This window comes from Mastacembelus armatus, chromosome 16 (genome assembly GCF_900324485.2).
Source record: "Mastacembelus armatus chromosome 16, fMasArm1.2, whole genome shotgun sequence".
In the NCBI taxonomy this organism is placed as follows: Eukaryota; Metazoa; Chordata; class Actinopteri; order Synbranchiformes; family Mastacembelidae; genus Mastacembelus; species Mastacembelus armatus.
This window is the reverse complement of record NC_046648.1, coordinates 10,107,426-10,132,783: the sequence shown is the minus strand read 5'-3', so window position 1 is coordinate 10,132,783 and position 25,358 is coordinate 10,107,426. Positions and strand designations below refer to the sequence as shown.

General features: G+C 39.6%; 1 protein-coding gene across 1 annotated transcript; it reads left to right on the top strand.

The window, feature by feature from the left end:
* znrf2b (zinc and ring finger 2b) lies at positions 1–25,243 on the top strand. Its single transcript, XM_026293783.1, has 5 exons — positions 1–937; positions 16,021–16,116; positions 21,164–21,269; positions 21,907–21,979; positions 22,095–25,243. The coding sequence occupies exons 1-4, from the start codon at positions 508–510 to the stop codon at positions 21,962–21,964; spliced, it is 690 nt and encodes a 229-aa protein (XP_026149568.1). The 5' UTR covers positions 1–507; the 3' UTR covers positions 21,965–21,979; positions 22,095–25,243.
* Positions 25,244–25,358: the final 115 nt, after the last annotated feature.

The following is a 25,358-nucleotide window of genomic DNA, read 5'->3' as shown; positions in this document are numbered from 1 at the left end:
TGCTAGCCCGCACATCTAGTCTCCTTTCTGCCGCTGATAAGACCTGGATAAGAGTCTGTGCAGGACTTTCCCCTCAGTCGCTTCCTTCTTTTGAAAAATGTGTTGTCAGACGGGGAGCCGTGCGGAGCCCAGCTCTTCATTCCCGCACGCCGCTCAGGAGCCGCTCAGGCGGAGAGGACAGTGAGGAGGAACCGGCGGGTCCACAGAGGAAAGACCCACGTTACCTGGGGCACGACCACAACTACTGACGGAATACAATGGTGGCGGCGTGTAAAGTTTTGCACACATCTTTAGGTCGTGTCACAGATGGCCGGTTCAACTTTTCTCTAACTAGCGTTTGGCTAATCTCGATGGTATCATAGCGACGCAGTTTGTTCTGCCTGTGTTTTCTTCCAGGACGCCTGTCCTGTAAAGCCCTCTGCCTCAGGCGGAGATCTGGTGCACTGTCCCGCAGCGGCTCCCAGGGCGCCTCGTGAATATTTCAAAACCCAATCAGCCGAGGTTAACATGGGGGCAAAGCAGAGCAGCCCGACTGCTAACCCCGCTGCCAACGGACGGACCAGAGCCTACTCCGGCTCCGATCTGCCTTCTAACACGTCCAGCAGTAACGGCAGTAACGCTAGCAGGACTACCGCAAGGGGTACGAGGTACCATGAGTACAGCGCGACCGGAGCCCCCGGAGCTTCCGGAGCCACGTCCAGCACCAGCCAGCACCTCGGAGCCAGGGCCAGGTCTGTGGTGGGCTCTGGAAGCTCTGGGACCAGACCCCAGTCCGGTATCAACATTCCGAACAGCAGCGGAGCTTACAGCTCCCCGGAGTCCGGCGGCAGCAGCCCAGAGGAGGCGGCGGACAGGGAGCGCTCAGGCAGAGGGCAAGAAGCTCCCCGGCTGCTGATAGGATCGTTACCAGCACACCTCTCGCCTCATCTGTTCGGAGGTAAGAGGGCAGAGCCGCTGTGCAGTGTTGACACAGCTCAGGGATTCACTGAACTGTTGATATACAGCAGATCTTGGCAGGTGGTTCAGGATGAGGGGTCACTGTCACCACAATCTAAATGTGCGGAGTGACAACGCTTTTAGCTCTGAACAGTTCCTGCAATCATTTCTTCTAATTTAGATGATATACCGTTAATTTCAAATGCGTAGAATGATGTTAGACCAAACCCAAGTGTTTCCCACTACTGCATAAAGTGTTACTCAAGAGCAAGTACAGGCTGCATCTCATGAAATGAGCAGAAATCAGGTCATTTTACTGCAGAAACATGCCTGGAAACATATCTGCTCATGACAGGTGCAATGCAAACCTGAGGTCATGACCCCCAAAAACTGCAATGTGCATGTGTAAGAACTTTAGATTTGTCACATCTATTCATTTAGTTAACCACATAATCATATTATCTGTTAACTTTATCTGTTAGTTTCACCCTGTAACAGTTTTCTGTTTCAACACAATGTACTGAATAACTGGAGGTTTTGGTCCATTGGTTGAAGAAAACATACAACCTGAAGGCATCACCCCCGAGAACTTATATAAGGGATTTTCAACTGACAGTTCATCCCAAGGATTTATCATTTAATATGAAAAAATGAACAAATACACCACTAATGAAAATCATCATTAGGTGCAGGGTAGGGCTGGGTATTGGGGTTGAAAATGTTATTTTTTTTATACAAAATGGTGACAATAGGAACTCTTGAGTTTCAGTATTAACACCACAACATTTTTTTTAGAGCTTGAATGAGGAAGGAATTCTAACACTGGTACTGATGTGAGTGTTTAAAAATCTAATGAAATAAAATATCACCTGATAAAAGTAATTGTTTTTAACATAAACAATTGTAATGCGGGCCCCTTACTTGTGTGATATAAGGGCTATGACAAACACACCGAGTACTGTCTGCACGCTCTGGTGCACATACTGTAAAACAGTGTTCCTGAATGTTTTTAGTACTAGTTTGGTATCTCTGTATAGTTTGTTGTTACTTATCAGGTCACGTACGCACAGATACTGAAACGGCGTATGTATCTGAAATAAGCTACCATTGGCTGATTTATCAGCCTACCCCTGCTTTCATTTGGTACTTGAGTTTGGGGATATAATCATGTTTTGACCCTTTTTTTTAACAAAATATTCCGAAGTCCTCCATGTATTTAAGTCAGCAATTTTTTAAATAAAAGTCAAAAAGTTAAGATTTTACTGATTTAAAACTGGGAATATCTGATCAATAAGCGGACCTCCTGGGAAGCAATTGTGTTGATGTGACTGTGTGTGTCCAGTGAGTGAGTAGCACCTCCTGGTTTTAATGGGATTCATGTGCAAGGATGATGCCTTGATGTGTGAGCTAATCCCCACACTGTTAAATAAACAGTGTGATCCTCTAGTTGAATGTGTTCCTCTTCATTTCATTGATGCACTGTGGTAAACTGCACTGACCAGTTGTACTCATCAACAGATATATAAATGGCAGGTTAGCCAGACAGGAATGTCCAATCAGCTCAGATCAGCTAATGTAATGTGAGCTGTGTAGGGAAGTGATAGTTTTGGTTCAAGCAGAGCAACATATTAGTTTTTAAATGCACAGATATGGTGCGGCTGATTGGTTGTTTTCTCCCCCATAGTTCCTTGTGAAACCAACTGAAATTGTCAGAAATGTTTGCTCACAGATGAAAGATAAAAACAGGAAAAAAAGACAATAGGCTCATTTCAGATGATTTTTATCTTTCTAGGAAAGTGTTTGAGAGCAGGTTGTTGCAGCCAAGAGAAGTGTTAAAAAAAAACTGCAGTCAAGCTGGACAGTTTCCAGCGGAATAATAGACTTACCAGTAAAGACATCAGATCCACAGCGAATCTCTCCAGCTATTCAGTCAACTGATTCACCAGTAACTGTTGATTAAATGTATTCTTTGTGGTACGGCTTCACAACTGAGATCATTCTGACAGCATTTATTTTGTAGTCTGTCACTATAGAGACTGCAGATGGTGTTAAAACATATTTTGTTTGTACATAGTGCATTCAGAAAGTATTCAAACCCCCTTCATTTTTTTCAGTTTTCTACAATTGTTTAAATTATTATTTTTTTCTCAATCTGCATTCAGTGCTACATAATGACACAGTGAAAACAGAAATTTGGTAAATTTATTAAAAAGGAAAAATTGAAATATCACATGGTTGGCCAACTCCATAATACTCAAATGGAAGATGTTTGGCACTAACAGGACTCTTCCAACAGCTTGTTTTCCACCCAAACTGAGCAATTGTGGGAGAAGGACCTTAGTAAGAGAGGTGACCAAGAACCTGATGGTCACTCTGACTGAGCTCCAGAGATCCTGTGTGGAGATGGGACAAAGTTCAAGAAGGACAACCATCACTGCAGCCGTCCACCAATCTGGGCTGTATGGCAGAGTGGTTAGACAGAAGCCTCTCCTCGGGTGCAAAATACATGAAAGCCTGCTTGAAGTTTGCAAAAAACACCTGAAGAACTCTCAGACTGTAAGGAACAACATTTTCTGGTCTGATGAAACCAAAACTGAACACACTGACCTCAATTCTAAATGTTATGTCTGAAGGAAAACAGGCACCTCTTATCAGCTGCCCAATACAATCTCAATAGTGAAGCATAGTGGTGTCAGTATCATGCTATGGGGGTGTATTTTAGCAGCAGGGACTGAGAGACTGGTCAGGGTTGAGGGAAAACTGAATAGAGTAAAGCACAGAGATATCCTCAATGAAAACCTGTTTTGCAGCACTCAGGACCTCAGACTGGGCTGAATGTTTAATTCCAACAGGACAACAACCCTAAGCACACAGCCAAGACAACGCAGGAGTGGCTTAGGGACCACTTTGTAAATGTCCTAGAGTGGCCCAGCCAGAGCCCTGACTTGAACCCTGTGGAACATCTCTGGAGAGACCTGAAAATGGCTCTCTACCAACAGTCCCCATCCAACCTGACCGAACTTGAGAGGGATTGCAAAGAAGTGGCTATTTTATGAACTGTGAAAACATTTGTTAGGCTCCACAATCAGTGGAGTGCATCAGCTGGGTTTCAGTGTAGGATTTGGTGAGATTGCTCCTCACACATCCAGGATTTTTAGTAAATGAGAAACCATTAGTGATAATTTTGCACGAGATGTTTATTATCCTGCAGTCCCTTTAGTCTTGCTGTATTTGATCTTACTGTATTAAGCACTTAAACAGCGACGGTTTAATGTCAGTGCATTGCATGTCAGTGAGCGTGCAGACATTGTATTTTCTAGAATAAAACCCTTGCATGCACAGCACACATTGTGTACACAGGTTGCTATTGTGAGTGTGAGTCAGCACACAGTTGCCTAATAATTAACTCATCTCATTAACTTTCCTTACTCTATAATGGGTGCATGGATGAATCAGTTGTACACATGCACAGACACCATTATCTTTTCAGAGGACATTAAACTGACTTATACACATTTCTTAGACTTATCCTTACCATAATCACTACTTACCTAACCCTAACCCAAGCCCTTATCCTAAACCTAACATCACCTCACCTTAACATGACTGTGTAAGCAGATTTATTATCCTACTACAGGAATAATACAAGTACACACACGCTGTGTGTCTGCAAGCTGTGCTAGCAGGTGGGTTGCTGTTTTCTATTTTAATGGTGTTAATTTAAAGATTTAACACTCTGATATACATAGAGCAGAGGAGCTTCATCACATTTAACCAAACGGCTACCTGAAAGCTGGTGCTTGAAACCATATGTGAAATACAGCTGTGTTACCTGCACAAAATTAATTCTACATCTGATCCTGCAAACTCATGACTGGTATAGCAAGGCCTGCATTTTAGCCTCTGAGCGTGTGTGGGTTTGAGACAGATGAGTTAATTTAATGATTCCAACAAGCTCTTTAACGTTATACATTTACCTGAAGCTACAGTAAAATGTGCGAAGGTAATTTGTTTAAGTGTTTGTTCAGCCTCATTACTCAGCCGATTTTCTTACGTGTTTCTTGTAGTATCTAGCCATGATGATGGTTTGTTTTATCTGCCCCAATACTAAGATATCTGTCTCAGAGTTTGAGCTGCACGTCAAGTGAAAGTACCTCTCAAGTGGCAACTACCTGAGCTGAATGTTGAAGTCAGACTAGAACAGGGCTGTTTTTAGCAACTGAAATAATCAAGGACCAAGTCTTGATTGCTTATATTTTCTTTGGTGAGAGCTAGGCAGCAGTTGGCTGGGGAGGTTTCACCTGTTTTTATTACATTATTTATTATATAAACTGTTATCACACAGACACACACACACACACACACACACACACTCAAAGGTTAAATTGCAATCTAAAACAGGTTTGTTTACCTTCTCTTTTGTAAATTTCTTTCAGTTCACCTTAGGCACTGTCCATTCAGTCTCTGTACAGTTGTTAATGTGAATATCAAGATAACATACTGTACTTTGCGATTAGCTTTTCAAGGAGTTTTAACTTTTTCTATGAGAAATGATTGTCTGTCCATCCATCCGTGGCCACACAATAATTTAAACTTAAATAATTTAAACTTAGAGCAGTGTGTGTAACTTAGGGGACAATTTGCAGGAGTCAGAAAATTTGCCCATTGGTATGCGTTGCAACCAGAAGTTATGTCTGTAATACATTCATCTTTTGGCCATCAGCTTCGTTTCCTATACAGTTTAATGTGCTAGTTTTCTTATTTACTTCATTTTTTTTTTTAATTATTATTTTTGATTGAATGATTATGCCTAATAACAGCACTGGTCCAGATGTATTTCAAAGTGGAATGCATCATGGCCCCAGTTGGACTCCATTTAGAAAGGGTCTGCTTCTTTCTAAAAATATTAAGTCAATTATTTTTCTTCCTCAGCTATTAAGGCTGCAAAATGCTTAATTTGGGCCCTTTAATAACTACTGGGCATAATTTTAGATGTTAAAGATCTGTTAGCTAATTAGATTCTAAGTGTTATTGAAGGACTGTCATGTGGAGTCTGAATGACAGTTTGACTTTTGCAGTCTTTGTTTATATAGTAAACAGTATTTTTTTTCCAGACTGGCCTGCTGTGGCTGTGGTTAAGTAGTTACACTAAAAACAGCTTCAAAGAATCTTGTCACACATTGTTTCATGAAGTTTCACTTTACTTGATCATGATATACCTGGCCTGTTAGTATAGTTTAGGTACATTTTGCAGTAAGTGGGAATGCACTAGTTAAACTGCCCATTGTATAAATCGGCACTTGACCATTAGCTAGTGGGTTGCTAGAAAAACAATCTAGGTAGGAGGTGTGTGTATGAATTTTAAAGACTTGGTTGACATTTACAAAACAAAATGTTGAGCTCTACTATATTGATTTAACTGTTATCCTCCTCCTCATGATCTAACAAGCCTGGTGTTTGGCCAACAGTTACAAAAAGTCAAAAGTGACAAACGTGAATGTCTGGCCATTGTATCACTCCAGAGATTATTTTAAGAAGGTGCAATTGTCAGTGAAGTGATGTGCCTTCTAAAGTGGCATATGCCATTGGAAAAGGAGCAACACAGTATCACTGATCTCAGCACTGTTATGTCCCTTTAGTTAATGTTCATCTGAAGGGAACTGGAATGGCTTAAAGTCATGTTGTAGATCACGTTCTCGTGAGATGGAAATCAAAAGCTTCTAAACCCAAACCTGCACATATTACTTTGAGAACAAATTATTTTGCTGCCATTTTGCGAAGAGGATGCTGAGAAATAAATCTTACAAGGCTCTTAAAGGAGTGCTAGAATATTGTTCTATGACTGCCTCCCCAGAGCTACAAAACAGAAGTCAGTAGATCAATACACAGACACCAGACTGCAAACAGCGCATGCAGCATTTGACCCTGTTTGAGCTGAGGTTAAACAGTACCAGCTGTCTGCTCTTGTGGAGTACTGTAACTGACCTTAGACAAGGTCTGATGTTACACACTAGACACAAACTGTGAATATTAAAGTTAAACAATAGAGTAATCATTTTTAAAATGAGCTATAAAATGTTATTTTTGATCTGGGAATTAAGAGGTTCATTATGTAAATTCTGTTTAATGATTCCTAATCAAATGATGTATACAGTTGATCAGTTGTTAAAGATAAGTATCAGAAATAGCAATGCAATTTTGTTGTCATAAAGATTTTCTGGCTAATGTAGATTATTGTCCCTATGACTTCAAATGCTATTGATCTTTCTCACAATGGACCACCCTTTAAAAGGAAATAAGCAGTCACAGTATCCCCTGTGTTTATGGGAAGCTGGGATCAATCAATACAGATTTCACATACAACATGACACCTCTGTGATATTACACAACTCAGGAGCTCCTCCACACACAGTGATAAGTGAGTATTGTAGTGAAATATTCTACTTATAGCATGGTCTTATCATTGGCACATGTTTTCAAATGTGGCATTGATTGTTGTGGCAGTTAACCTTTTTTCTACATATGCTACAAACAAATTTGTGACGGTTCTGCTTTTCATTAAAATAATGTGTCCAAAATGGAGGAAGCCATCAACGCTTATTAGCTGAGCGGCACCTGTCATAGTTATACAATCCACCATGAAGGGTTAACTTTTTTAAATCAAACTGGAAGGAGATGTTTGGGCTGTATAATTAATTAAACCTGACCTGGTGGGAGTTAAACATATTTTCAAACACACACTTGTGAAAACATTTTATAGAAATAAAGTTTCAATTTCCCATGAGATTACACATGATCATTATGTGCCTTATAAAATGTATGGTGTGGTGTGTGGTTTGGTGTTTGTTTCTTTGTGTTTTTTTTTTTTCCTCACCAACAGCCCCTAATTATCCTGCTATTTTTTTTTTTTTTTTTTTTTTGATGAAAATCAGCAGGAGGCTGCTTCTATGCCACAACACTGTTCAAAGAAGCCAGCTGATGTCCATTTGCAAAGTGAGGATGGATTAGTTGCTTGTCTAGTTTCTGTAAAGAGCATACATGCCATCATACATCATACATCATACATGCAATCATACATGCCAGCTTTCCACACTCGTGCTGGCAAAGAACCACAAAGCACTGAGGACACAGAGCACTGTGTGACAGTTGATTACTGTTTCTGTCATTATTCACGTACAAGTGGTCTCAATCTCACTGTCTTAGTAACAACTATAGTACAGTGTCTTATTGGAGGTTTGAGGAGATCATGCATCACAGAATGGAACCGTGATGGTTTTAGAGGCTGAGTCAGTCCATGTTAGCTGAAATCTACCTTGATGAGATAAGCCAGTGGCTACTTAACCTGCTCCTCTAATCTCTGCCGCTGAAGTCCTTCATTTTAATAGTGCAGGAGATGTATCTAAAACCTTACTGCACTGTGTTGTCAGCAAACGTGCTGGCCTAGTGTATGTCTCACATGTTGGCCTTCATATTTTGAAGCTTAGAGTTGGTGCTTTAATGTGTAGAACAATGTGTAGTTGTCGTCACAAGGATCATCGCAAGGACATACTTTTGTTGTAAAATCCTGTCTTTGAGCCTTACAAGACACTGTACTGCTTTAAGGGGCTTTTTTAGTGTGAATGCAGCCTAAGGCTTGGCAGCTGCAGCTTCCCTCTATCTTCTATTTAGTGAGTAATTATTCTCCAGTCCTTGTGAGATACGTATTGCTGGAAGCTTCATGGCATAGTGTCTAATTTAGGGTCAAATGACACAGCTAAGATGATAGTTTTCTCCATTTAGGATCCTGAGGACGGATTAGTTGGTCCACAGATCAGCAAGGTTTTTTTGGATGATTTAAGTTTGGTGAAAGCTTACCCTAATCTTGGTGATCGCAATGAAGTTCAGGTATTTTGGTCCCATCTGTGAAGTCATGGCAACTGGATTCCTAGTTTTTTGGTCGAAACATTTCACTGTTCATCCAAGTGGGTTCATCAGTCTAAGAGAAAGCTGGTATGGAAACTCCAATTTATCTTACAATTTATCTTGGTTTCACTCCACCCCTAGTCCCATAGACTCATTAGGTGAGCTATGTAAATCAGGTGAGAGTCATTAGACCTACATTCCTGAGTTGGTTTCACTTCACTTCCACTACCTGGCGCCAGGTGTGCAGATCATTTATACAGGGCCTTTCTGCTGACTCCATCCTGCTCTCACCCCTTCTCGCCCTCTTTGTGCTGTCAACCAAATAGCTAACATCCAGTTACAGAATCTATAATCGAATAAAAGGTGCAAATTGATGCATAGTGATTTATAACATTATTCTCATTGAATATTGGGTTACTATGGGCAGTGGAGTCAGCTAATTGTCTTTTTGACCTTACGTTCTGCACTGAACCTGGTTGTTATTTTAAAAAAAAAATCACATATCCATAAAAATAGATTAATTCATTCATTCATTATCTATTCCCAGCTTATTCCTATTTAGGGTCACAGGGATCTGCTGGAGTCTATCCCAGCTCTCTTTGGGTGAAAGGCAGGGGTACATCCTGGACAGGTCACCAGTCCATCACAGGGCCGGAAGAATAGATTAATGAGGGATTTCCAGTCCATCAGTTCAGTGTCCACTGTGTCGGCCATGTGGTCGTGTTGACGTATGCAAATTAGCCATGTGGAGCGAAGTTAATATTTAATGTAAAGGTGACACTGAATTTTCTTTCATTTGTTAATGATGAAGCATAATTGCAAGGCCTTATAAAACTACATATTATTACTATTTTATCTCCACAAAAATGATAACGTGCCTCAGCTAGCTCATCAACTGAGGTGCAACTAAGTCAGCCAATATTAATAATAACGGTCAGTGTTTAGAACAAGTTGAACATAGTCATCCAACTGTTTGACACAGCTCCGGAAATTCCACTGAGACATAAGTGGATTTCTTTTTGCTAAACAATTATTTGAAACTATGACACACCACCTACACAACCTACACAATGCTTTATCATGAAGAAAGGCTACATCTAAATGCTTCACCAAGGAGCTTGTTACCTCTCTAGAGGAATAAAAATACCTTAGTACTTATTATGTATAGGTTTCTAACAATACTGTACTACAACATCAGAACACAATCCCTGAGGCGTTGTAGTTTGGATGGAGCATCATGATGTGTGTCTGCTGTGGTTTATCTGGGCCTGTGTAGGCCCAGATAAAGCACAATCTCAATTCATCATGAATTCCCAGGCTTATCGAAATTCTTACAGAATAATCTCAGGGTGGCTCTTTCTGGCTGGAGCTCAGAAGAAGCTGGGTGATGCAGCAGGACTGTAAACAGAACTAAAGGTATTACAGAGTCAATCAGTGAATCAGTCACCTTTATTTTTATAGCACGGCATAAATCAAATTGCCCTAAGTGCTTCACAAGGTCCATATAAAACATCAGTCTCAAAACTATTGATCAAAACATTAAACAAAATTAAAATGTCATAGGATAACACCACCTACTGACCAAAAGCCAAGATAAAAAGAAGACTCTTCAACTTAGACTTGAAGACAAATGTGTCATGGGCTAAACCAACTTGGTGAGACCATTTGAAAAGTTCACTGCAGCCACAGGAAAGGCACAATCTCCCCAGAATATAGAACATGTGACAATGGAACTACCAGAAGTACATGTGTGGAAGACCTAAGACATCTATTACACATTCTTATGGATAGTGGCTTGGATAAGTAGGCACATATAAGACTTTGAAAATGAACAACATTAACATATAAAAAAAACAGCCAATGTAGTGGAAGTGTAAAATTTGAGTCACATGTTCAAATTTTAAAAAGCCAGTTAACAAAAGTACTGCAGCGTTCTGAATGAGTTGGAGAAAGGCTAATGGAGACCGATTTACTCCAACATAGACTTACAGTAGTCAAGCTTTTTAATGATAGCAGCATGAAAAAGGTAAATGGTCTTATACTTGCATAATGGTCAAGTGCACTCAAAGTGCTTTTACACTATGAGCCTATTCAATTACTCATACACTCATAAACCAATGGAACAGCCACCGGGGGCAACTTGAGGTTCAGTGTCTTGCCCAAGGACACTTCTACACGTGAACTTAGAGAAGCCAGGGATTGACCCACAGACCCACAGCTTATATCACATTTTTGATACCAGTATATGATAAAAATTATTTTATTTTAGTGATTAATTTCAGTTGGATTAAAATTTTCATGATCAAATTGATCGATTTATTGGGTTGATTTCAAACCATAAATCCACCTGCTGTTGTGGTCCAGTCAGAGTCCAGACCTGAACCTGACAGAGATGCTGTGGAATGGGCTCAGAGTTTACAGAGCTTCAGTTGCTTTCTCCACCAGCACTGTGAATGTCTACAGGGTGTGTTCAGTAAAGACATGAGAGATTATTCACATCATTTTGTTTTATTAACTTAACCACAATGTGTTTGTCTATCCTCAGGCTTGGATGAAGACCAGATCACATTTTATGACCAATTAACCCTGAAAAACTGGTTATTAAAGGGATCTTTTTTTCCCGCTGTTTAAAAATTTCTTTGAAAATAAAATCTCAGAAATGAGTTCCACTTCCTACACACATTCTGTACTTTCCTTGCTATCTTACTCCAAAAAAAAAACAAAAAAAAAACAGAAGATAGCTGATCAAATGCTGGGCCCACACTGTGCCAACCAGTCAAATACTAAGAGACTAAAATATCCAAATTTGTCACAAATGCACTTTTTTAATGAATTAAATTACATTTATGTATAACAGTCTATTGACTGAAAGAGATCATACGGAAACAAACCTGAAACAGGAAAACGTGACAGGCAGGTGTATTTGGTAATTACATAATATAATTCAATGCCATATTCACTTATTATGTGGAGCAGTACACAGTGAAGTCTTTGACAACCAGATTAATTTGTTTTGTGGTTTAATAAATTAAGCCAACAATGAGCACATAATGGTAATGAGCCCATTATCATAATATAACATCTTATAATCATTATCCCTTCATTAAGTTGATAGGGCTAACAGTTGTGTGTTTACACATCCAGCAGACACAGAACACCATTCATTGTGTTTTTTACAGCTGCCTGCTTAAAAAAAAAAGTTTATATTCTGTGTGACAGATGTATCAGCCACACAGTTGTTTCTATAATGATATGAACTCACTCAAGTTAAAGCTGAGATCTTTTTATATTTTTTTTTTATCCATTGTTTGATTTCAGTAGAAGTGTTGAGTGTTGCCTGAAGAGCAAAAATTAAGGAACTGTTCAAATGCAGTAGTTTGTGTCTTCACAGGGAATAGCTTCCTGAACCTTGGCAACATGGTTACTATTTGTTCTGTTTGTCTCTGCTGTGATTTGTGGACGCAGCTATAGAGTGTAATTGGGGGGGTGGGGGTCAGAATATAATGTTGTGTATGAGTGAGACCACAGTAAAGTGGTGTGAAGCTCTTATGACTTTTTATTGTTTCTGATTATCATATAATCACCTGCTTTTAACTGTTTCACTGTGTTTCAAGTACTCAAATTGTCAATACAGCCACAAATAGGACCAGGCCTAATTCTCACACACACACACACACACACACACACACACACACTACACTACACTACGCTGCACTGTACTGCACTGCACTGCACTGCAGGTAGTGTGTACTTTCCAGTTTAACTAGACAAGGTTTCCTGTGTTTGAGTGTATTCAGTGCCTGTTGTGACAACAATCATAGAGCCCTGCCAAGTCCACATGTACAGGATAAAGAGCCAGTTAGCAGGCACTTAAAGCCTTTGGTCTGTTTGCCAATTTTTTGAACCTCCCCTCTCTTTCTGTTTTTCTGAAGTGCTATCCATCTGCTCAGTCTCAGATGGCAAATAATTAACAGCACACACCACCTGGTGGAACCTTTTCTGTCAGTTACTGACCACAATGTTGGAAATAGAAACAGTGGAAATCCCCCCTAGAGCACACATAATTTTTATATACATTATTATAGCAGAAATGGTTATAACTCATCAAAAGGGGGTTTTGAAATAATCAAGATGCAGTTTTCTCCATTGTAGTCTGTTTCAGAGGAGTAATTTAGCACTTTGTGTGTTAAGGCAGCAACACATCCTGGAGAGGCTCTTTAATTTTTATTGTCTTAGGGGGTTTTGATCATTTCTGAGGTGACAATGTTGGACTGCAATGGAAGGTATTATTTTCTAGCTTACCTGGGGGGGATATTTTGGTCTTTCCACTGCTGCCTCCTGGTGCTTTGCATTTGTGTGTGATGCTAATATTTACTGAGAGAGAGAAGTAGACACAACGATGTAGTCATTGTGTCGAAGGCAGTGTTATATTAGCTTGACAGTATGAAGGCCTCCTGTCATTTACCCTGCTGAAACCCATTTTCCCAGCAGCTGAAAGCAGGTTTATTTATACCCTTCTTGTTGCTGGCCTATCCGGCCCCCCACCTCCTATTTCTTTTTCACTCTATTCTTTTCTAATCCTCTCCAAGTCTGTTGGAGTGCATGACTTATACATGCATCAACAGGCCGACTGTTTTCACAGCTCATCGTACCTCACTTGTCTCCAGCACTAAACCTCGCTTTTCTGCTTCCCAGCTTTTTGTCTAGTTGTTTGACACATAGCCAGGGATGGTGTGCCATAGCATTTTATCAAATCTAGTATGGAATCCATGTCACAAATCTATTAGATAGATAGATAGATAGATGGATAGATAGATGGATAGATGGATACTTTGTTCTATTTATTTACTAACTGGATTAAGATGATTTATTTAAAATATTTAACTGCACAAACAAAATCTGAGTGATGCTGCAAAATGAAACTTCTTTTTATCTCAGGAAGAGCCTTTGACTAACTACTGACACTCAGAGGTCACATTACTTGCAGAAGTTACATTAATATTACCTGATCTAACCTGCCACTGGTGAGGCCAAGGAATGTAACAGCCAGCAAATGAAAGTCCTGTGGCCTGAAGGTTATGCTCATTGCTCTTCACTGCTAATTAAAAAAGCAAGTCAAAGAAATTAAAGGTTTCATGTGAGGATTTCTATCCCCTGTTCTGTGCTGCATATGATCTGCAGGTGCATGGAAGAGTCATGATGAGTTAATTACAGTTATAAATGTAAATAGCGTTTTATGTTCTTTTTGTGCCTTGTCTTGTGACTACATTCTTCCTGTACAAGAAATACAGCTTCTGCTTTTGAAAAACAATACTGCTGTCAACTCTGCTGTCACATGGCAGAGAGGAGCACCTCAGGTAGAGAAAGAGAGCAGGTGATGATTGATGTCTGCCCTCTGAAAGACCTGCAGGTAAATTCTCCAAACCCCAGCTAGTTTTCTGTCTACCTGAAAATCTGCCTGCTTTTGTAAAAAGTCAAGTGAAGATTAAGGTGAGTCTGCATGGCTGTGCTTGTGTGTATGTTTGTAATTAGTGTGCGATGCAGTGAGTGAGGGAGGGTGACGTGCACCCATGCCGATCAATGATCAGTGAACTGATCAATAAAGTGATGATTCATAAATACCGTTTAATAGCATAGAGTCCAGGATTTGCTGATTCAGGGGCTGGGAGAGCTGAGTTAAGGATAGTGGATAATGAACATGGTTTCTGGGATGCTCTCCAAACAATAGATTAAATGGAGAGCAGTGATAAGCTGCATATACAGTAAAACCTGTAAAGACTTCTGGTTAACAGTTTGTAAAGTTTTCAAGCTTTGGCCAAGTAGCTATTGGCTAGCATTGGCATTACAAATGAGGACTCACATGAGTTGTGTGTTTGTCTGCAGCAGGGTTTAAAAGATATACATACTCAATTTATACATTATCAGGAGCCAACACTTTTCATATAGCTGCTCTTGGTCTTGAAGCCCCAGTTCAAGTCTTGTGTTTTCTGGAAACAAAAGGAAATTAACCTTTCTTTTTTTTTTTTTTTTTTGATAGCCAAACAGAAGAGTATGTGTAAATTGTGAAATAATTTCTTAAGATGAAGTGGTCAGACAATTTCCTCAAATAGAAGAGGCAGAAGAATGGTCCAAACTGACATGAGGTTTACTTTTGACAGTGTCATATCGTGGCTCTTCCTCTGTTTTTTCTTCCTTTTCTTACTGAAGTCAAAAACATCACAAAGGATGCTTTCTTCTCTCCATGCAAGAAAAAGTGGGTCTCAAAGCAGTAGATGTTTCAGATCACACTACTTTTTTTTTTTAATGCACATTAGTTAACATCAGTTCTGTGGATATGAATCTCTCCAAAGCAGTTGGACAATAGATGGTAAGTAAAAGATATACATTGCTCAAGGGTCCAAAATTACGTTTGTCATTTGTATTTTACGTATTCCATCCTGTGTGAATGATTCCAGGTGAAATATATGTCTTTAGGGGTCTCTAGTGTTTATGCTAGAGCAGGTATGACTTCAGACAACTGTGTTCAAGGACACACACACAGGAATTTAATGTCCTGGAGAGCACATCCCTTACAGTTTATTGGATGAGTCATCACAGTCAGAATGACTTGTTAAGTTGTGCAGGCCTGTAATTCATCCCTGTGTCTTTCTTTCAAACAAATACACCTAGACTAGACTAATTGTCAGCAGATGGCCAGAAGATCTTGAGCGACAGCATCCTGCATGTGCACATGAGTAGTGTGATTTCCTTAAATAGGTCATCCAAGCAGAGGGGAGTCTGCTTCTGGCTGCACTGATCTATTTGTCCCATCAGTATCACAGCACATGGACATATTTGACCATTGCAGGGAGCTCCACACACACTCCTCTGTCTGATGTCACCTGTCAGTGATGTGTGACTTTATGCTCCCTGCTACAGAAGTGTTATGCGAGCAGATGATGGATGAGGATTGCAATGAAGGTCATTTGTGACAAAGGGCTCAGTGCAAACGGCAGCATTTGGTCTCGTGTATGAGATTATAACAAAAGAATTGTTATGAAAACTGAATTTCAACCTGAGCTATAACTGCACACCTATAATTGTCTGTGATGTTTCATATCTCAACCCACTGTACAGTGCCACTCCGGTCTGCAGGTGATCTTATTCTCTTGTTCATTATAATGCATGTCTGCTTTCTTCCAGGCTTCAAGTGCCCTGTGTGCTCCAAGTTTGTGTCCTCAGACGAGATGGATCTTCACCTGGTCCTGTGTTTAACCAAACCAAGAGTGACATACAATGGTAGGACTCACTATTCTGTTTTAACTCACATTGCGAGCATATTATCAACAAAGCAAGCACATGCAAACCTGAGCAAATAAATCCATTATATACTATGCTGTATGTCGAAAACCATAATTATAAACAGCACATCACTGTGTTATGGAGGCGTGCATAACAAAAATGGTGCTCTCATCCTGAAACACATAAAAGCCTATGGAAATATATGAACATCTCAAATAATATACACTGTCACCTTCCTTCTACTGTCTAATAGTTATCCTAAATGTGATCATCACATTCAAAAAATGACCTTCTCATGAAACTAGACAATCGGTTCTGGTTATGTAACTTAGATCCTCTGCAGTCTGCTTCCCTGTGAAATCTTGTGTAATCATCCTGTAATATTTCCAACACTGGAGACTAACACTGCAGTTGCCTGTGGGGAGCTTCTTCTTTTATTTAGCAATGATCTGGTTTACTTTTATATATTTAATGAGTTAACATGACTTTTGACTTTTTTGTTTGGTTGTTTTTCCCCCCCCCTACTATGGTCTTCTGCCAAAGGTCATGGTTGAAGTTACAGGTGACACCATACCATCAGGTTTTATTGCACATTTACGAACTGCTGAATCAGATCTTCCTGCAACTACAGATTGATTTCTCCAGTCACACATTGAAAATAATAAAATATATGGTCCCTTGGTTTGCCTCTGCCTTTTCCTTTTATTGTACTTTGGTGGCAAGCTGTCCCTGCAGCCTGAAAACATTTAGCAATAATGCTTCAGCTTATTTTATCTTTAACCTAAACAAACACACCGTTTTTCTAATAAAAATCCTTATTGAAGAAATGTGATTCTGTTTTGAGTGGGACTTTTTCAGTTGAAATTTGTCACTGCTCTCTGGTGGACAAAATATGTGACAGCATCACCAGCTTTAATTACCAATATCAGTGTTAATAACACTTAAATGTGTAATAAGCTAAAACATGGCGATTATATTGGTAAGGTAGATGTATTGGCAGAGCTCTGTATGTCACAGACATACTGAGAAAAAGGTATTTTGGAATAAGAATGTCTAAAATTAAAAGATGTAGCCAGTTTTAATGATTTCTTCAATTAAGTCAAATTATATTATTTATGTAATATAATTATTTCATAATTTATTGAATGTTGAACACCTTGGGCTTCCATAGATTGGCAGGCATTTGGTTTTGTAATAACTGTGATTTGGGAACTGTGTATGTAAGCTGCTAAGCATCACATGACCAGCTCTTTCCAATAGGAGGAAATTACCTGAACAACAACAATAGTAACAGCAGTGAGAAGAAGGAAGTCAAAGAGCTGATTTAACTATAGCAACCTGCACAAGCATCGCAGCAGTTCTATTTACGGTGGACGTTTTGAAGTAGACACTCATGGCAGACCTGCTTTTTCTCCATGTCTATATAGAGACAGGACTGCAGTGAAACTGCACAGCATTGTTCTTCAGTGATTTCATCTAAGTAGATGAATATACAATTCAACAGACAGTTATTTTGTTATTCTGGCTCTCTGTAGTAAGACTCAAGACATTTCAGCTTGCAAATTCACACTTTGCTCCATGTTTCCTTTTCATCTGAACATTTCAGAGTCAGGTCCAGTTCCTCTTTGGCTTAGCTTACAGGAAGTCAGCTGGGGCAGATTCTTCTGTCTTCCTGTCCATCCGTCACATGATATACCTGTTGTGTATACCCTTGCCAGTACAGATATTTATGGAGCTCAGAGGATTGTCTCTGGTCATGATATCATGCTAAACTGGGATGCATTTAGCTAAATACACAATTTCTACACCCTTACACAGCTGCTTGTATGGGTATAGACTGTACTGTATCTACCAAACATGCCTTTTGCCATGGCTGCATATTCCCCTGTGAGACTGTCTTTCAAACTGCCTTTAGCCTTTAGTTAGGAGCAGGTGGTGTAAAGACAAGGGCTGAAAGGCAACATAGTTCGTGCCAGCTTGTGGATGGGTGTGTGTGCGTGTGTGTGTGTTTGTTTGTTGAATACATAGGCAGAAGGCCTGAGTGACTGATTATCTAATTGAAATGACCACAAATGCCACAAAACAGCTGTGATTTCTGGGCTCAGTGACCATGATGTGGAGTCTCTCTCTCTTTCTCACACGCACGCACGCACGTGCGCGCACGCACACACACACACGCACACACACGCACACGTAAAAGTGTATTACCTGATCTGTAATCAGCATACCTATGTTGCTCTTATTTGTTTGTTTTAGCCATTCAAGGGCCACTCCACATTCACACACGCACACCAACACACACACATTGGTCTTTTTATAGTTGCAAGGACATTCATTGATGCAACACACAAAGCCCTAACCAACCTTTATCCTAACTCTAACCTGAGTCCTAAAACCAAGACTCAAACAGCTCTCACATAAAGAAACTTAAACAGCCCTCAAACAGATCTTTGAAGGACTGACCAAAAAGATGACATTAAAAATTTGTACACACAGTTACATAATCAGACACCAGCCTTTATTACCAGCAATATTTCAATAGTTAAATCATTTGGAAACAAAATATTGAACAATGTTTAATCTTGATTGACGTAAAATTATGCTAGTCTAGTATTAGCTGTGTCATTGTAATGTCGGGAGAGATACAGCATAAAAACAAGTATCTTTGTCACTTCATAAAAAAGGCCATCTGTCACTGGCATACTCTGACTGTAACTGACACAGTTATTCAGATCACACTGCTGGAACCCATCACAGCTGAAAGAGGAAATGATACGAGATGAAAAATTCCCCAGACCACATGTCAGTGTGACCTGTTGAAATACTGTTTATTTTCTCACTCACTCACACACACACACACAGACACCTCTGGTCCCCTAAGATACCCACCACTGTTTCCTGATAGACACTCACGAAGAGCAGCTGTAGGCGGCAGCATTATAGAGCCTGAGGTTTTTCAAGACCACATTTCTGATTTTTATCCTGCTGCAAAACAAACTGCTGACACTGTCAGAGCCAAGTTGTTCCTGCTAATAAACACCTTAGACAGAGAAAGTACAGCTCAGAGGTCAACCTGCTGCAGTAGAAGCAAAACTTTGAAGCACCACTTCCCCACTGATCACAGTTCTCCCTTCTCAAGTAGTGAAAAGTGCTAAAGAATCAAATGTCAAAATAAAATATACTTTAAAAAAAAATTAATGTCAGTGGAACTGTGACCCATGGATTGTGGCCCTTTACTGATTAGTATATAGCTGAAAAATTAATCAGCAGCTGTTATGATAATCTTTTAAGGCTCAAGTCAGTTTTGCTTGTTACTGCTGCTCTAGTGTAGGGATTTTCTCTTTTGCTGTGTTTTGATGTCATTGCAGACTGAATATTTTTTTAGTTTTGGACTGTTCTCAACCTGACACTTCATGACCAAACAACACATTTATTATTGGCATTATTATTATTATTATTATTATTATTGATTAGAATAATTGAGCTTTGTTTCTTTGCTTGTTCACTCTGTTGTGCACTGGGAGGATTATCACGACTAAACACATCTAACATGATTTGTGAACATGCAAGTGAGCTCACAAGCAGAATGATGGGCCCATCTGTCCTACTGTATCTTCCAGTGTGCATAATGATGGAGAACAGAATCTGTGGCAACTTAAACAAACATTTAGTAACATTTCCAAAAAGGCTCATATCTGCACCATGTATCAGTTTTCTTCTGCTCTGTGTGTGGCTGTGTGAGTGAATGGCTGACTGACACTCTAAATGCGTTAAAGACGCGTCCCCACGGCTGAGCTGGATGCCATGTGATGCAGCCCATAATAACTAGCTTTTCTAGGCCTATGTGGGTTAATCTACTGTTATATAAGGCCAGTCCTAATGTGTTTTGCTGCAGGTGATGGGTTTAATGGTGCACACAATTCCTTTCACTTCCTAGTCCAATGCTACTCATAGCAGGGCATCATGAATGCTGTGTGTAACAACACACACAGACTGTACACAAGGGTGGCATGGCCATTTAATTCATAGAACAATAACATAGTGAACAATACTGACTGTGGTATCGTTTATTTTAAAGAGAGACAACAAATCAATGCTGCCTTCTGGGATATTTCAGAAATGTGAGAATTCATATTAAAAAAAAAAAATGCTTTAAACACATAAACATTATAAATAGGAAGGCCACAGCACAGACAGAGGATTTTCTAGTCTTCCATTATAAGCATATACCTGCCATTTTGCCATTACCATGTAAGTAGTATTGTAAAAACATCCATAGTACCTTATGATACAGTATAATACTCATTACCGTAAAATGTGTGTATAGTACATATAGTGCACAAATAAGAAATATACTCATGAAATTATATATGTACATTACAATTAGTCAGCCTGCCTCCGTACTGCTCAACCAAGTGAATTTCCTAGAGAATAATGAAATCTTATCTTGCTTTACCAAGACATGTATCATATCATGCGCAGGTATTATTAAAAATTAGATTTTCATTTCAGTTATTCAACACAAATAACTAACTAAATAAATAAATAGTGAGCATATGCAGTAATTGACAAATGGAGCTTTTGTTTTCTATGTATGTTAATACTGTTATGTGGTGATGGTTCAGCAGTGTGTGACATGGATATGTGGGTATGCCACAGGTAGTTATAGTTACCAGAAGAAAATGCTCCTTTTATTTTTGAAAATCTGTTGAGCTTTCCTCTAGCACCACCCTCAGGACAAAATGTGAATTTTGCACAAAAGACATAATGGAACGAGATTGCATTGAACTTATGCAGAAAATTGAAATAGAAGCTACCTGTCTGTCTGTCTAGATTGATATGAATTGAATTAAGACAACTGACAGTTAAAAGGAATACAGTAAGAATATAATCTGTATATGTATTTTTTCTGTGGTGCTTAAAAGTGACAGATTAAATATTTTAATTTCCTTTCTAAGTGTTTTGTTACAGTGGCATTATGTTATGAGGATACTATAATTCTTACTTATGCCTTTCATGTGGTGTGGTGTGTGTTGTTTTCTAGAGGATGTCCTCACCAAGGACACAGGAGAATGTGCTATCTGTCTGGAAGAGCTGGTGCAGGGTGACACAATCGCTCGCCTGCCCTGCCTCTGCATCTACCATAAAGGGTAGGGAGCTCTGCTTAGGAACTGCTGCAGCACTTTATTTCTTTCATTCAATGTTAACAAACAGGTACTAATAATTATACTGTTTGACTATCTGCAAGACAAAGGATAACTTTTTTTTTTTTTTTGCAGTGAGAACTTTCCTGAATGGGATAATTCTTAAAAACCATTGTGCAGCATTTTGTCTTAAAAGCCTCGAAATTCATGGGTCTGTTACTCAAACTGGATTTTATGGATTGTACAGATGCATCAGTGCCTGAAGCAACAATTTTTGTTTTTATGTTTAAATCTGTTCTGTTTTACTGCGAACACTGACCAGGCACAACATAGAATACCTTGCCAGCCAACAATATGTAACGGCTTTAATGAGATATTGCATTATTATACACGAATGCATTGATGCATCTTGTACATATAGTCCATCCATAAACAGATTCTCTATTTCTGGAACTGGATGATGCCAAAATGACATCTTCTGTAATTTTCCATCCATGACTCATTCCTACACCCTGTACAGTTAATAGTTTGACTAGTAATTAGAATTAAAAATGAAAAAATCACCAGCATCACAAACAAACATCCTTACCAAGCTAAGTTAAATCAGTAAATACTCTATCACTTCCTTATTGCTTTTTCTTAGATGTATCGACGAGTGGTTTGAAGTGAATAGATCATGTCCGGAGCATCCATCAGATTAAAGCTTCTTTGCACAGGTAAATTGTGTCCAAACCATCAAGGTGATGGATAGTCATTGTAGCTTTTGCAGACATTTCAAAAAACAGTTTATAATTTTTTGCAAATGAATATCTGTTGGTTGTGTGATGGCAGGAACCCCATAATGAGCGGGCTATACTATACAAGGTGTGGATCTGCAATGAGACTGCTGGACACTGTGACCACTGTGATCAGTCAACGCCCTCCTCCCCACTAATGTAGTACCACATTGTGCCAAATCTCATTTAAGCAATCTTCAGGGATACTGACTTTCAGTTTTGTGTTGCACATCCACGTTCAGTATCAGGCTGGATGGACCCATCTCCACCTCACATCTTATAGCCCTGATACTCACAGCCACACACACAGGGCATTATGACAGGCAGGGCTCTTCTTCCTGACTGGCCATTGGACAGCAGATATCAGCTGATTGTACACCAGGACACTGGAGGAGGTGGACATGGTCCCGGAGGCGCCAACTCTATCCCTCCCCTCCTCCACATCAGTGTCTACCAGTGCCTTGTTGTAATGATGCCCAGCCACAGCAGGGTGGCACAGTGGACTGCAGACTGTCTGCAGAGCCAGCTGGATGTGCACAACTGCCACTCTTCATGAGAAACAAGCCAGAGACAAGGCAGCAGCGGAAATATCTGTCTGCATTAGCGGCTTGGACTTTTACAGAACTGAAGCTGCTGCAGAAATGGTGCCAATTAACTGTGAATATTGTCAAACAACACAATCAGCAGTGCTTTTAAATCTTAAACCATAAAGTGGAGGTCTTCAGGTGCAAAAACCTATCCTCAGTCTCATTCACACACAGAATAATGTTTTGTAATGCAGAAGAGTAATAACCACAATTTCAGATGATACTTTTCTCAAGCTGAGTCAGTGATTATTGCTGTCTGTGTAAACAGATATTCAGTGCCGGGCTCAAAGAATAACATCATATCAAACGTCATTGAAATGGAGCATAGAGAGCAACCGTGCAGCTTTAATATTAATATTAATATTAAAGAAGCATTGGAGCAATCCTTTAAAACCTGAACTCTTTTTTTGTTTGTTTGAAATCTGCCCTACATGCACCGTTTCTATGGTTGATTTGTTGGAACTTGTTGCACCTGATGGCAGGTGTACACTGCTCACTATACCTGTTTTAAACAGGTCGGCCTGTGAGACTCACCTAGTCTGCACTTTTGTGCTCATTACTCTTATGCAAAATAATAAACACACTGGAAACCTTAAGTTCAAGACATCATTATGTGTGAGGGGTGCCTTTATCTATAGGGAGAAATAAAACAATGCAACAATAACCAGTGAGGGAACCAGCTCACGTTCAGCCAGAACTGCTGATTCAGCAGATCCTGTTGATCTTTCACTGTAACATTAGCAGGAAAAAAATCATCATTTGGTCTGTTGATTTAAAACTGCTGAATAGTGGGCACACATTGTGGGAGAAATAGGTATGGCTGTGGTCATGGCTCAAGTCACTTGCTTGGTTGTTGATTGTGTTGACTGAACTAGAGCAGACTGTTGTTGGCTCCTGGCAGCTTCAATCCAAACTCTAGTTCAAATTTATTCAGACCCCAAGACACATTGGCTAAGGTAATGGACTGAGTAACATCGGAAAAACTGACCCTGAAACACTGATCCAGTCTCTTTCTGGGGTTCGGTTTGCCCAAAGACCTCCACCACTGAATAACAATAGTGTACAGACTCTTAATGCTATGTTAAACAATCACAGTTGATTTCAGTGGTAAGCTCATCATCAGCCTGTGACGATGAACTTATCAGAGATCACTGAGTGTGGATCCCAAAGCTCCGAAGTTCTTTTTGAATTTAATATCTTCTTCCTCCACAACCTTCCTTTTTCCATGACTTACACCACCCTGGAGATCGCTTTAATAATGGAAAAACAAATATGCTGCTTATTTATTTGCTTTTAGCAACTGTAAAAGTAATCTTACATAACTATAGTTTCATTTGGTGGTTTTAAATGATGATAGGATGATGTATTCATTCAAAATTGTTGGTTAACAAGAGATGAAGTGTCCCATCTGGCCCTCGGTTTCTGTAGTTAGGGTTACATCCAGCTAGGAGAAGCATGGTAGTCGAAGACAGAATCTATCCTGTTTCAGCTGTGAAAATTTCTGATCCATCAACTCTTGAATGTACTGGTTGTTTCCAACCTCCAAATGTGTGTGTTTGTGTATATGTGTGTGTGTGTGTGTGTGTGTGTTTAAGTTTTTCTTCCAAGTGACAGAGCAGCTGATCTTCCAGGTCAATTCCCTTTGAACCCCCCCCACCACATCTATCTATCAGTGGCAGTGTACAGTGGACACAGTCTGTCATATCATATGAATGAATTCATTTACATGCTCTGCGAAATATAATCATTATAGGTCATCACCATATGTGAGTGTATCAACCAGTTGTCCTGACCTCTAGCTTTGCGGAATCTTAACGAAGAGCCTCCACTGTTCAGCATTTTTGTAAGGCCATGTATACACTGCAGTCATTCCTCCAGCTTATGATAGATTCCTTCCTAAAGCCATTTTGGTGTAAGTGGCAGGGAAAGCTAGGCCTCATTTTGTGCAAAAATATTTTTCAAAGGTTATTTGAAGTTAAAATGTCTATCTCAAACTGCTGAAGCCTCTAACTGAAGATTTGTCAACCTTCACATTAGATTCACCATAATTACGCTGTTCTGACTTATACATACCATTCATGTCAGAATGCAAGTTTTAAGTAGCATTCAGATCCCATTTAGAAATCACTGTAAATCAAATGAGAGATGCTATTAAGTTGTATTATGGGAAGTGCAATACTAAAACCTGAGATTTCCCTTTAAAGCACTTCTAGCATGTATGTGACAATATCATACTCTTTTTTTTTTGTTTGTTTGTTTGTTTGTTTTCTTTTGGGGGAGTTATGCCATGCTGTGGTTGCGATAACAGAAAGGATCCATAACAGGGTCCCTGCAGAAAACAAAGTTTATAAACTTTGGAGTTTTGGGATGTACTCTGGCACACTCATGACCACTGCTTCATCATACTGTATATGTAAATCTGACAGCCACACAGAAATTAGCTGGGCCCTGTGATTCCATGTCCCTTCACACAGCGGTGCTGAGTCCTGTAGTTCCTCCGTGCAGAGTCTGGAAGTGGGAGCAGCAGTGTGGACTCTACTCATGTTGTTCTCTGCAGCAATAGTCTGAACTTTTGGCTGAGCCATGAACATTAAACAGGGCTCTTACTGTACCTTCATCTCAGACTTTAATCTTACTGAAGTGACAACTAATCATTATTGTCGTCCTCATTTCATAACTGATTATACAACTGATTTCTGTGAGCAGGTTCAACACTGACTAGTGATGTCCTT

Bases quoted from the DNA above. Each gene is read 5' to 3' on its own strand.
- znrf2b (XM_026293783.1), top strand. From the start codon at position 508: ATGGGGGCAAAGCAGAGCAGCCCGACTGCTAACCCCGCTGCCAACGGA. The intron at 938-16,020 runs GTAAGAGGGCAG...GCTTTCTTCCAG, and splicing joins CTCGCCTCATCTGTTCGGAG to GCTTCAAGTGCCCTGTGTGC. The intron at 16,117-21,163 runs GTAGGACTCACT...GTTGTTTTCTAG, and splicing joins ACCAAGAGTGACATACAATG to AGGATGTCCTCACCAAGGAC.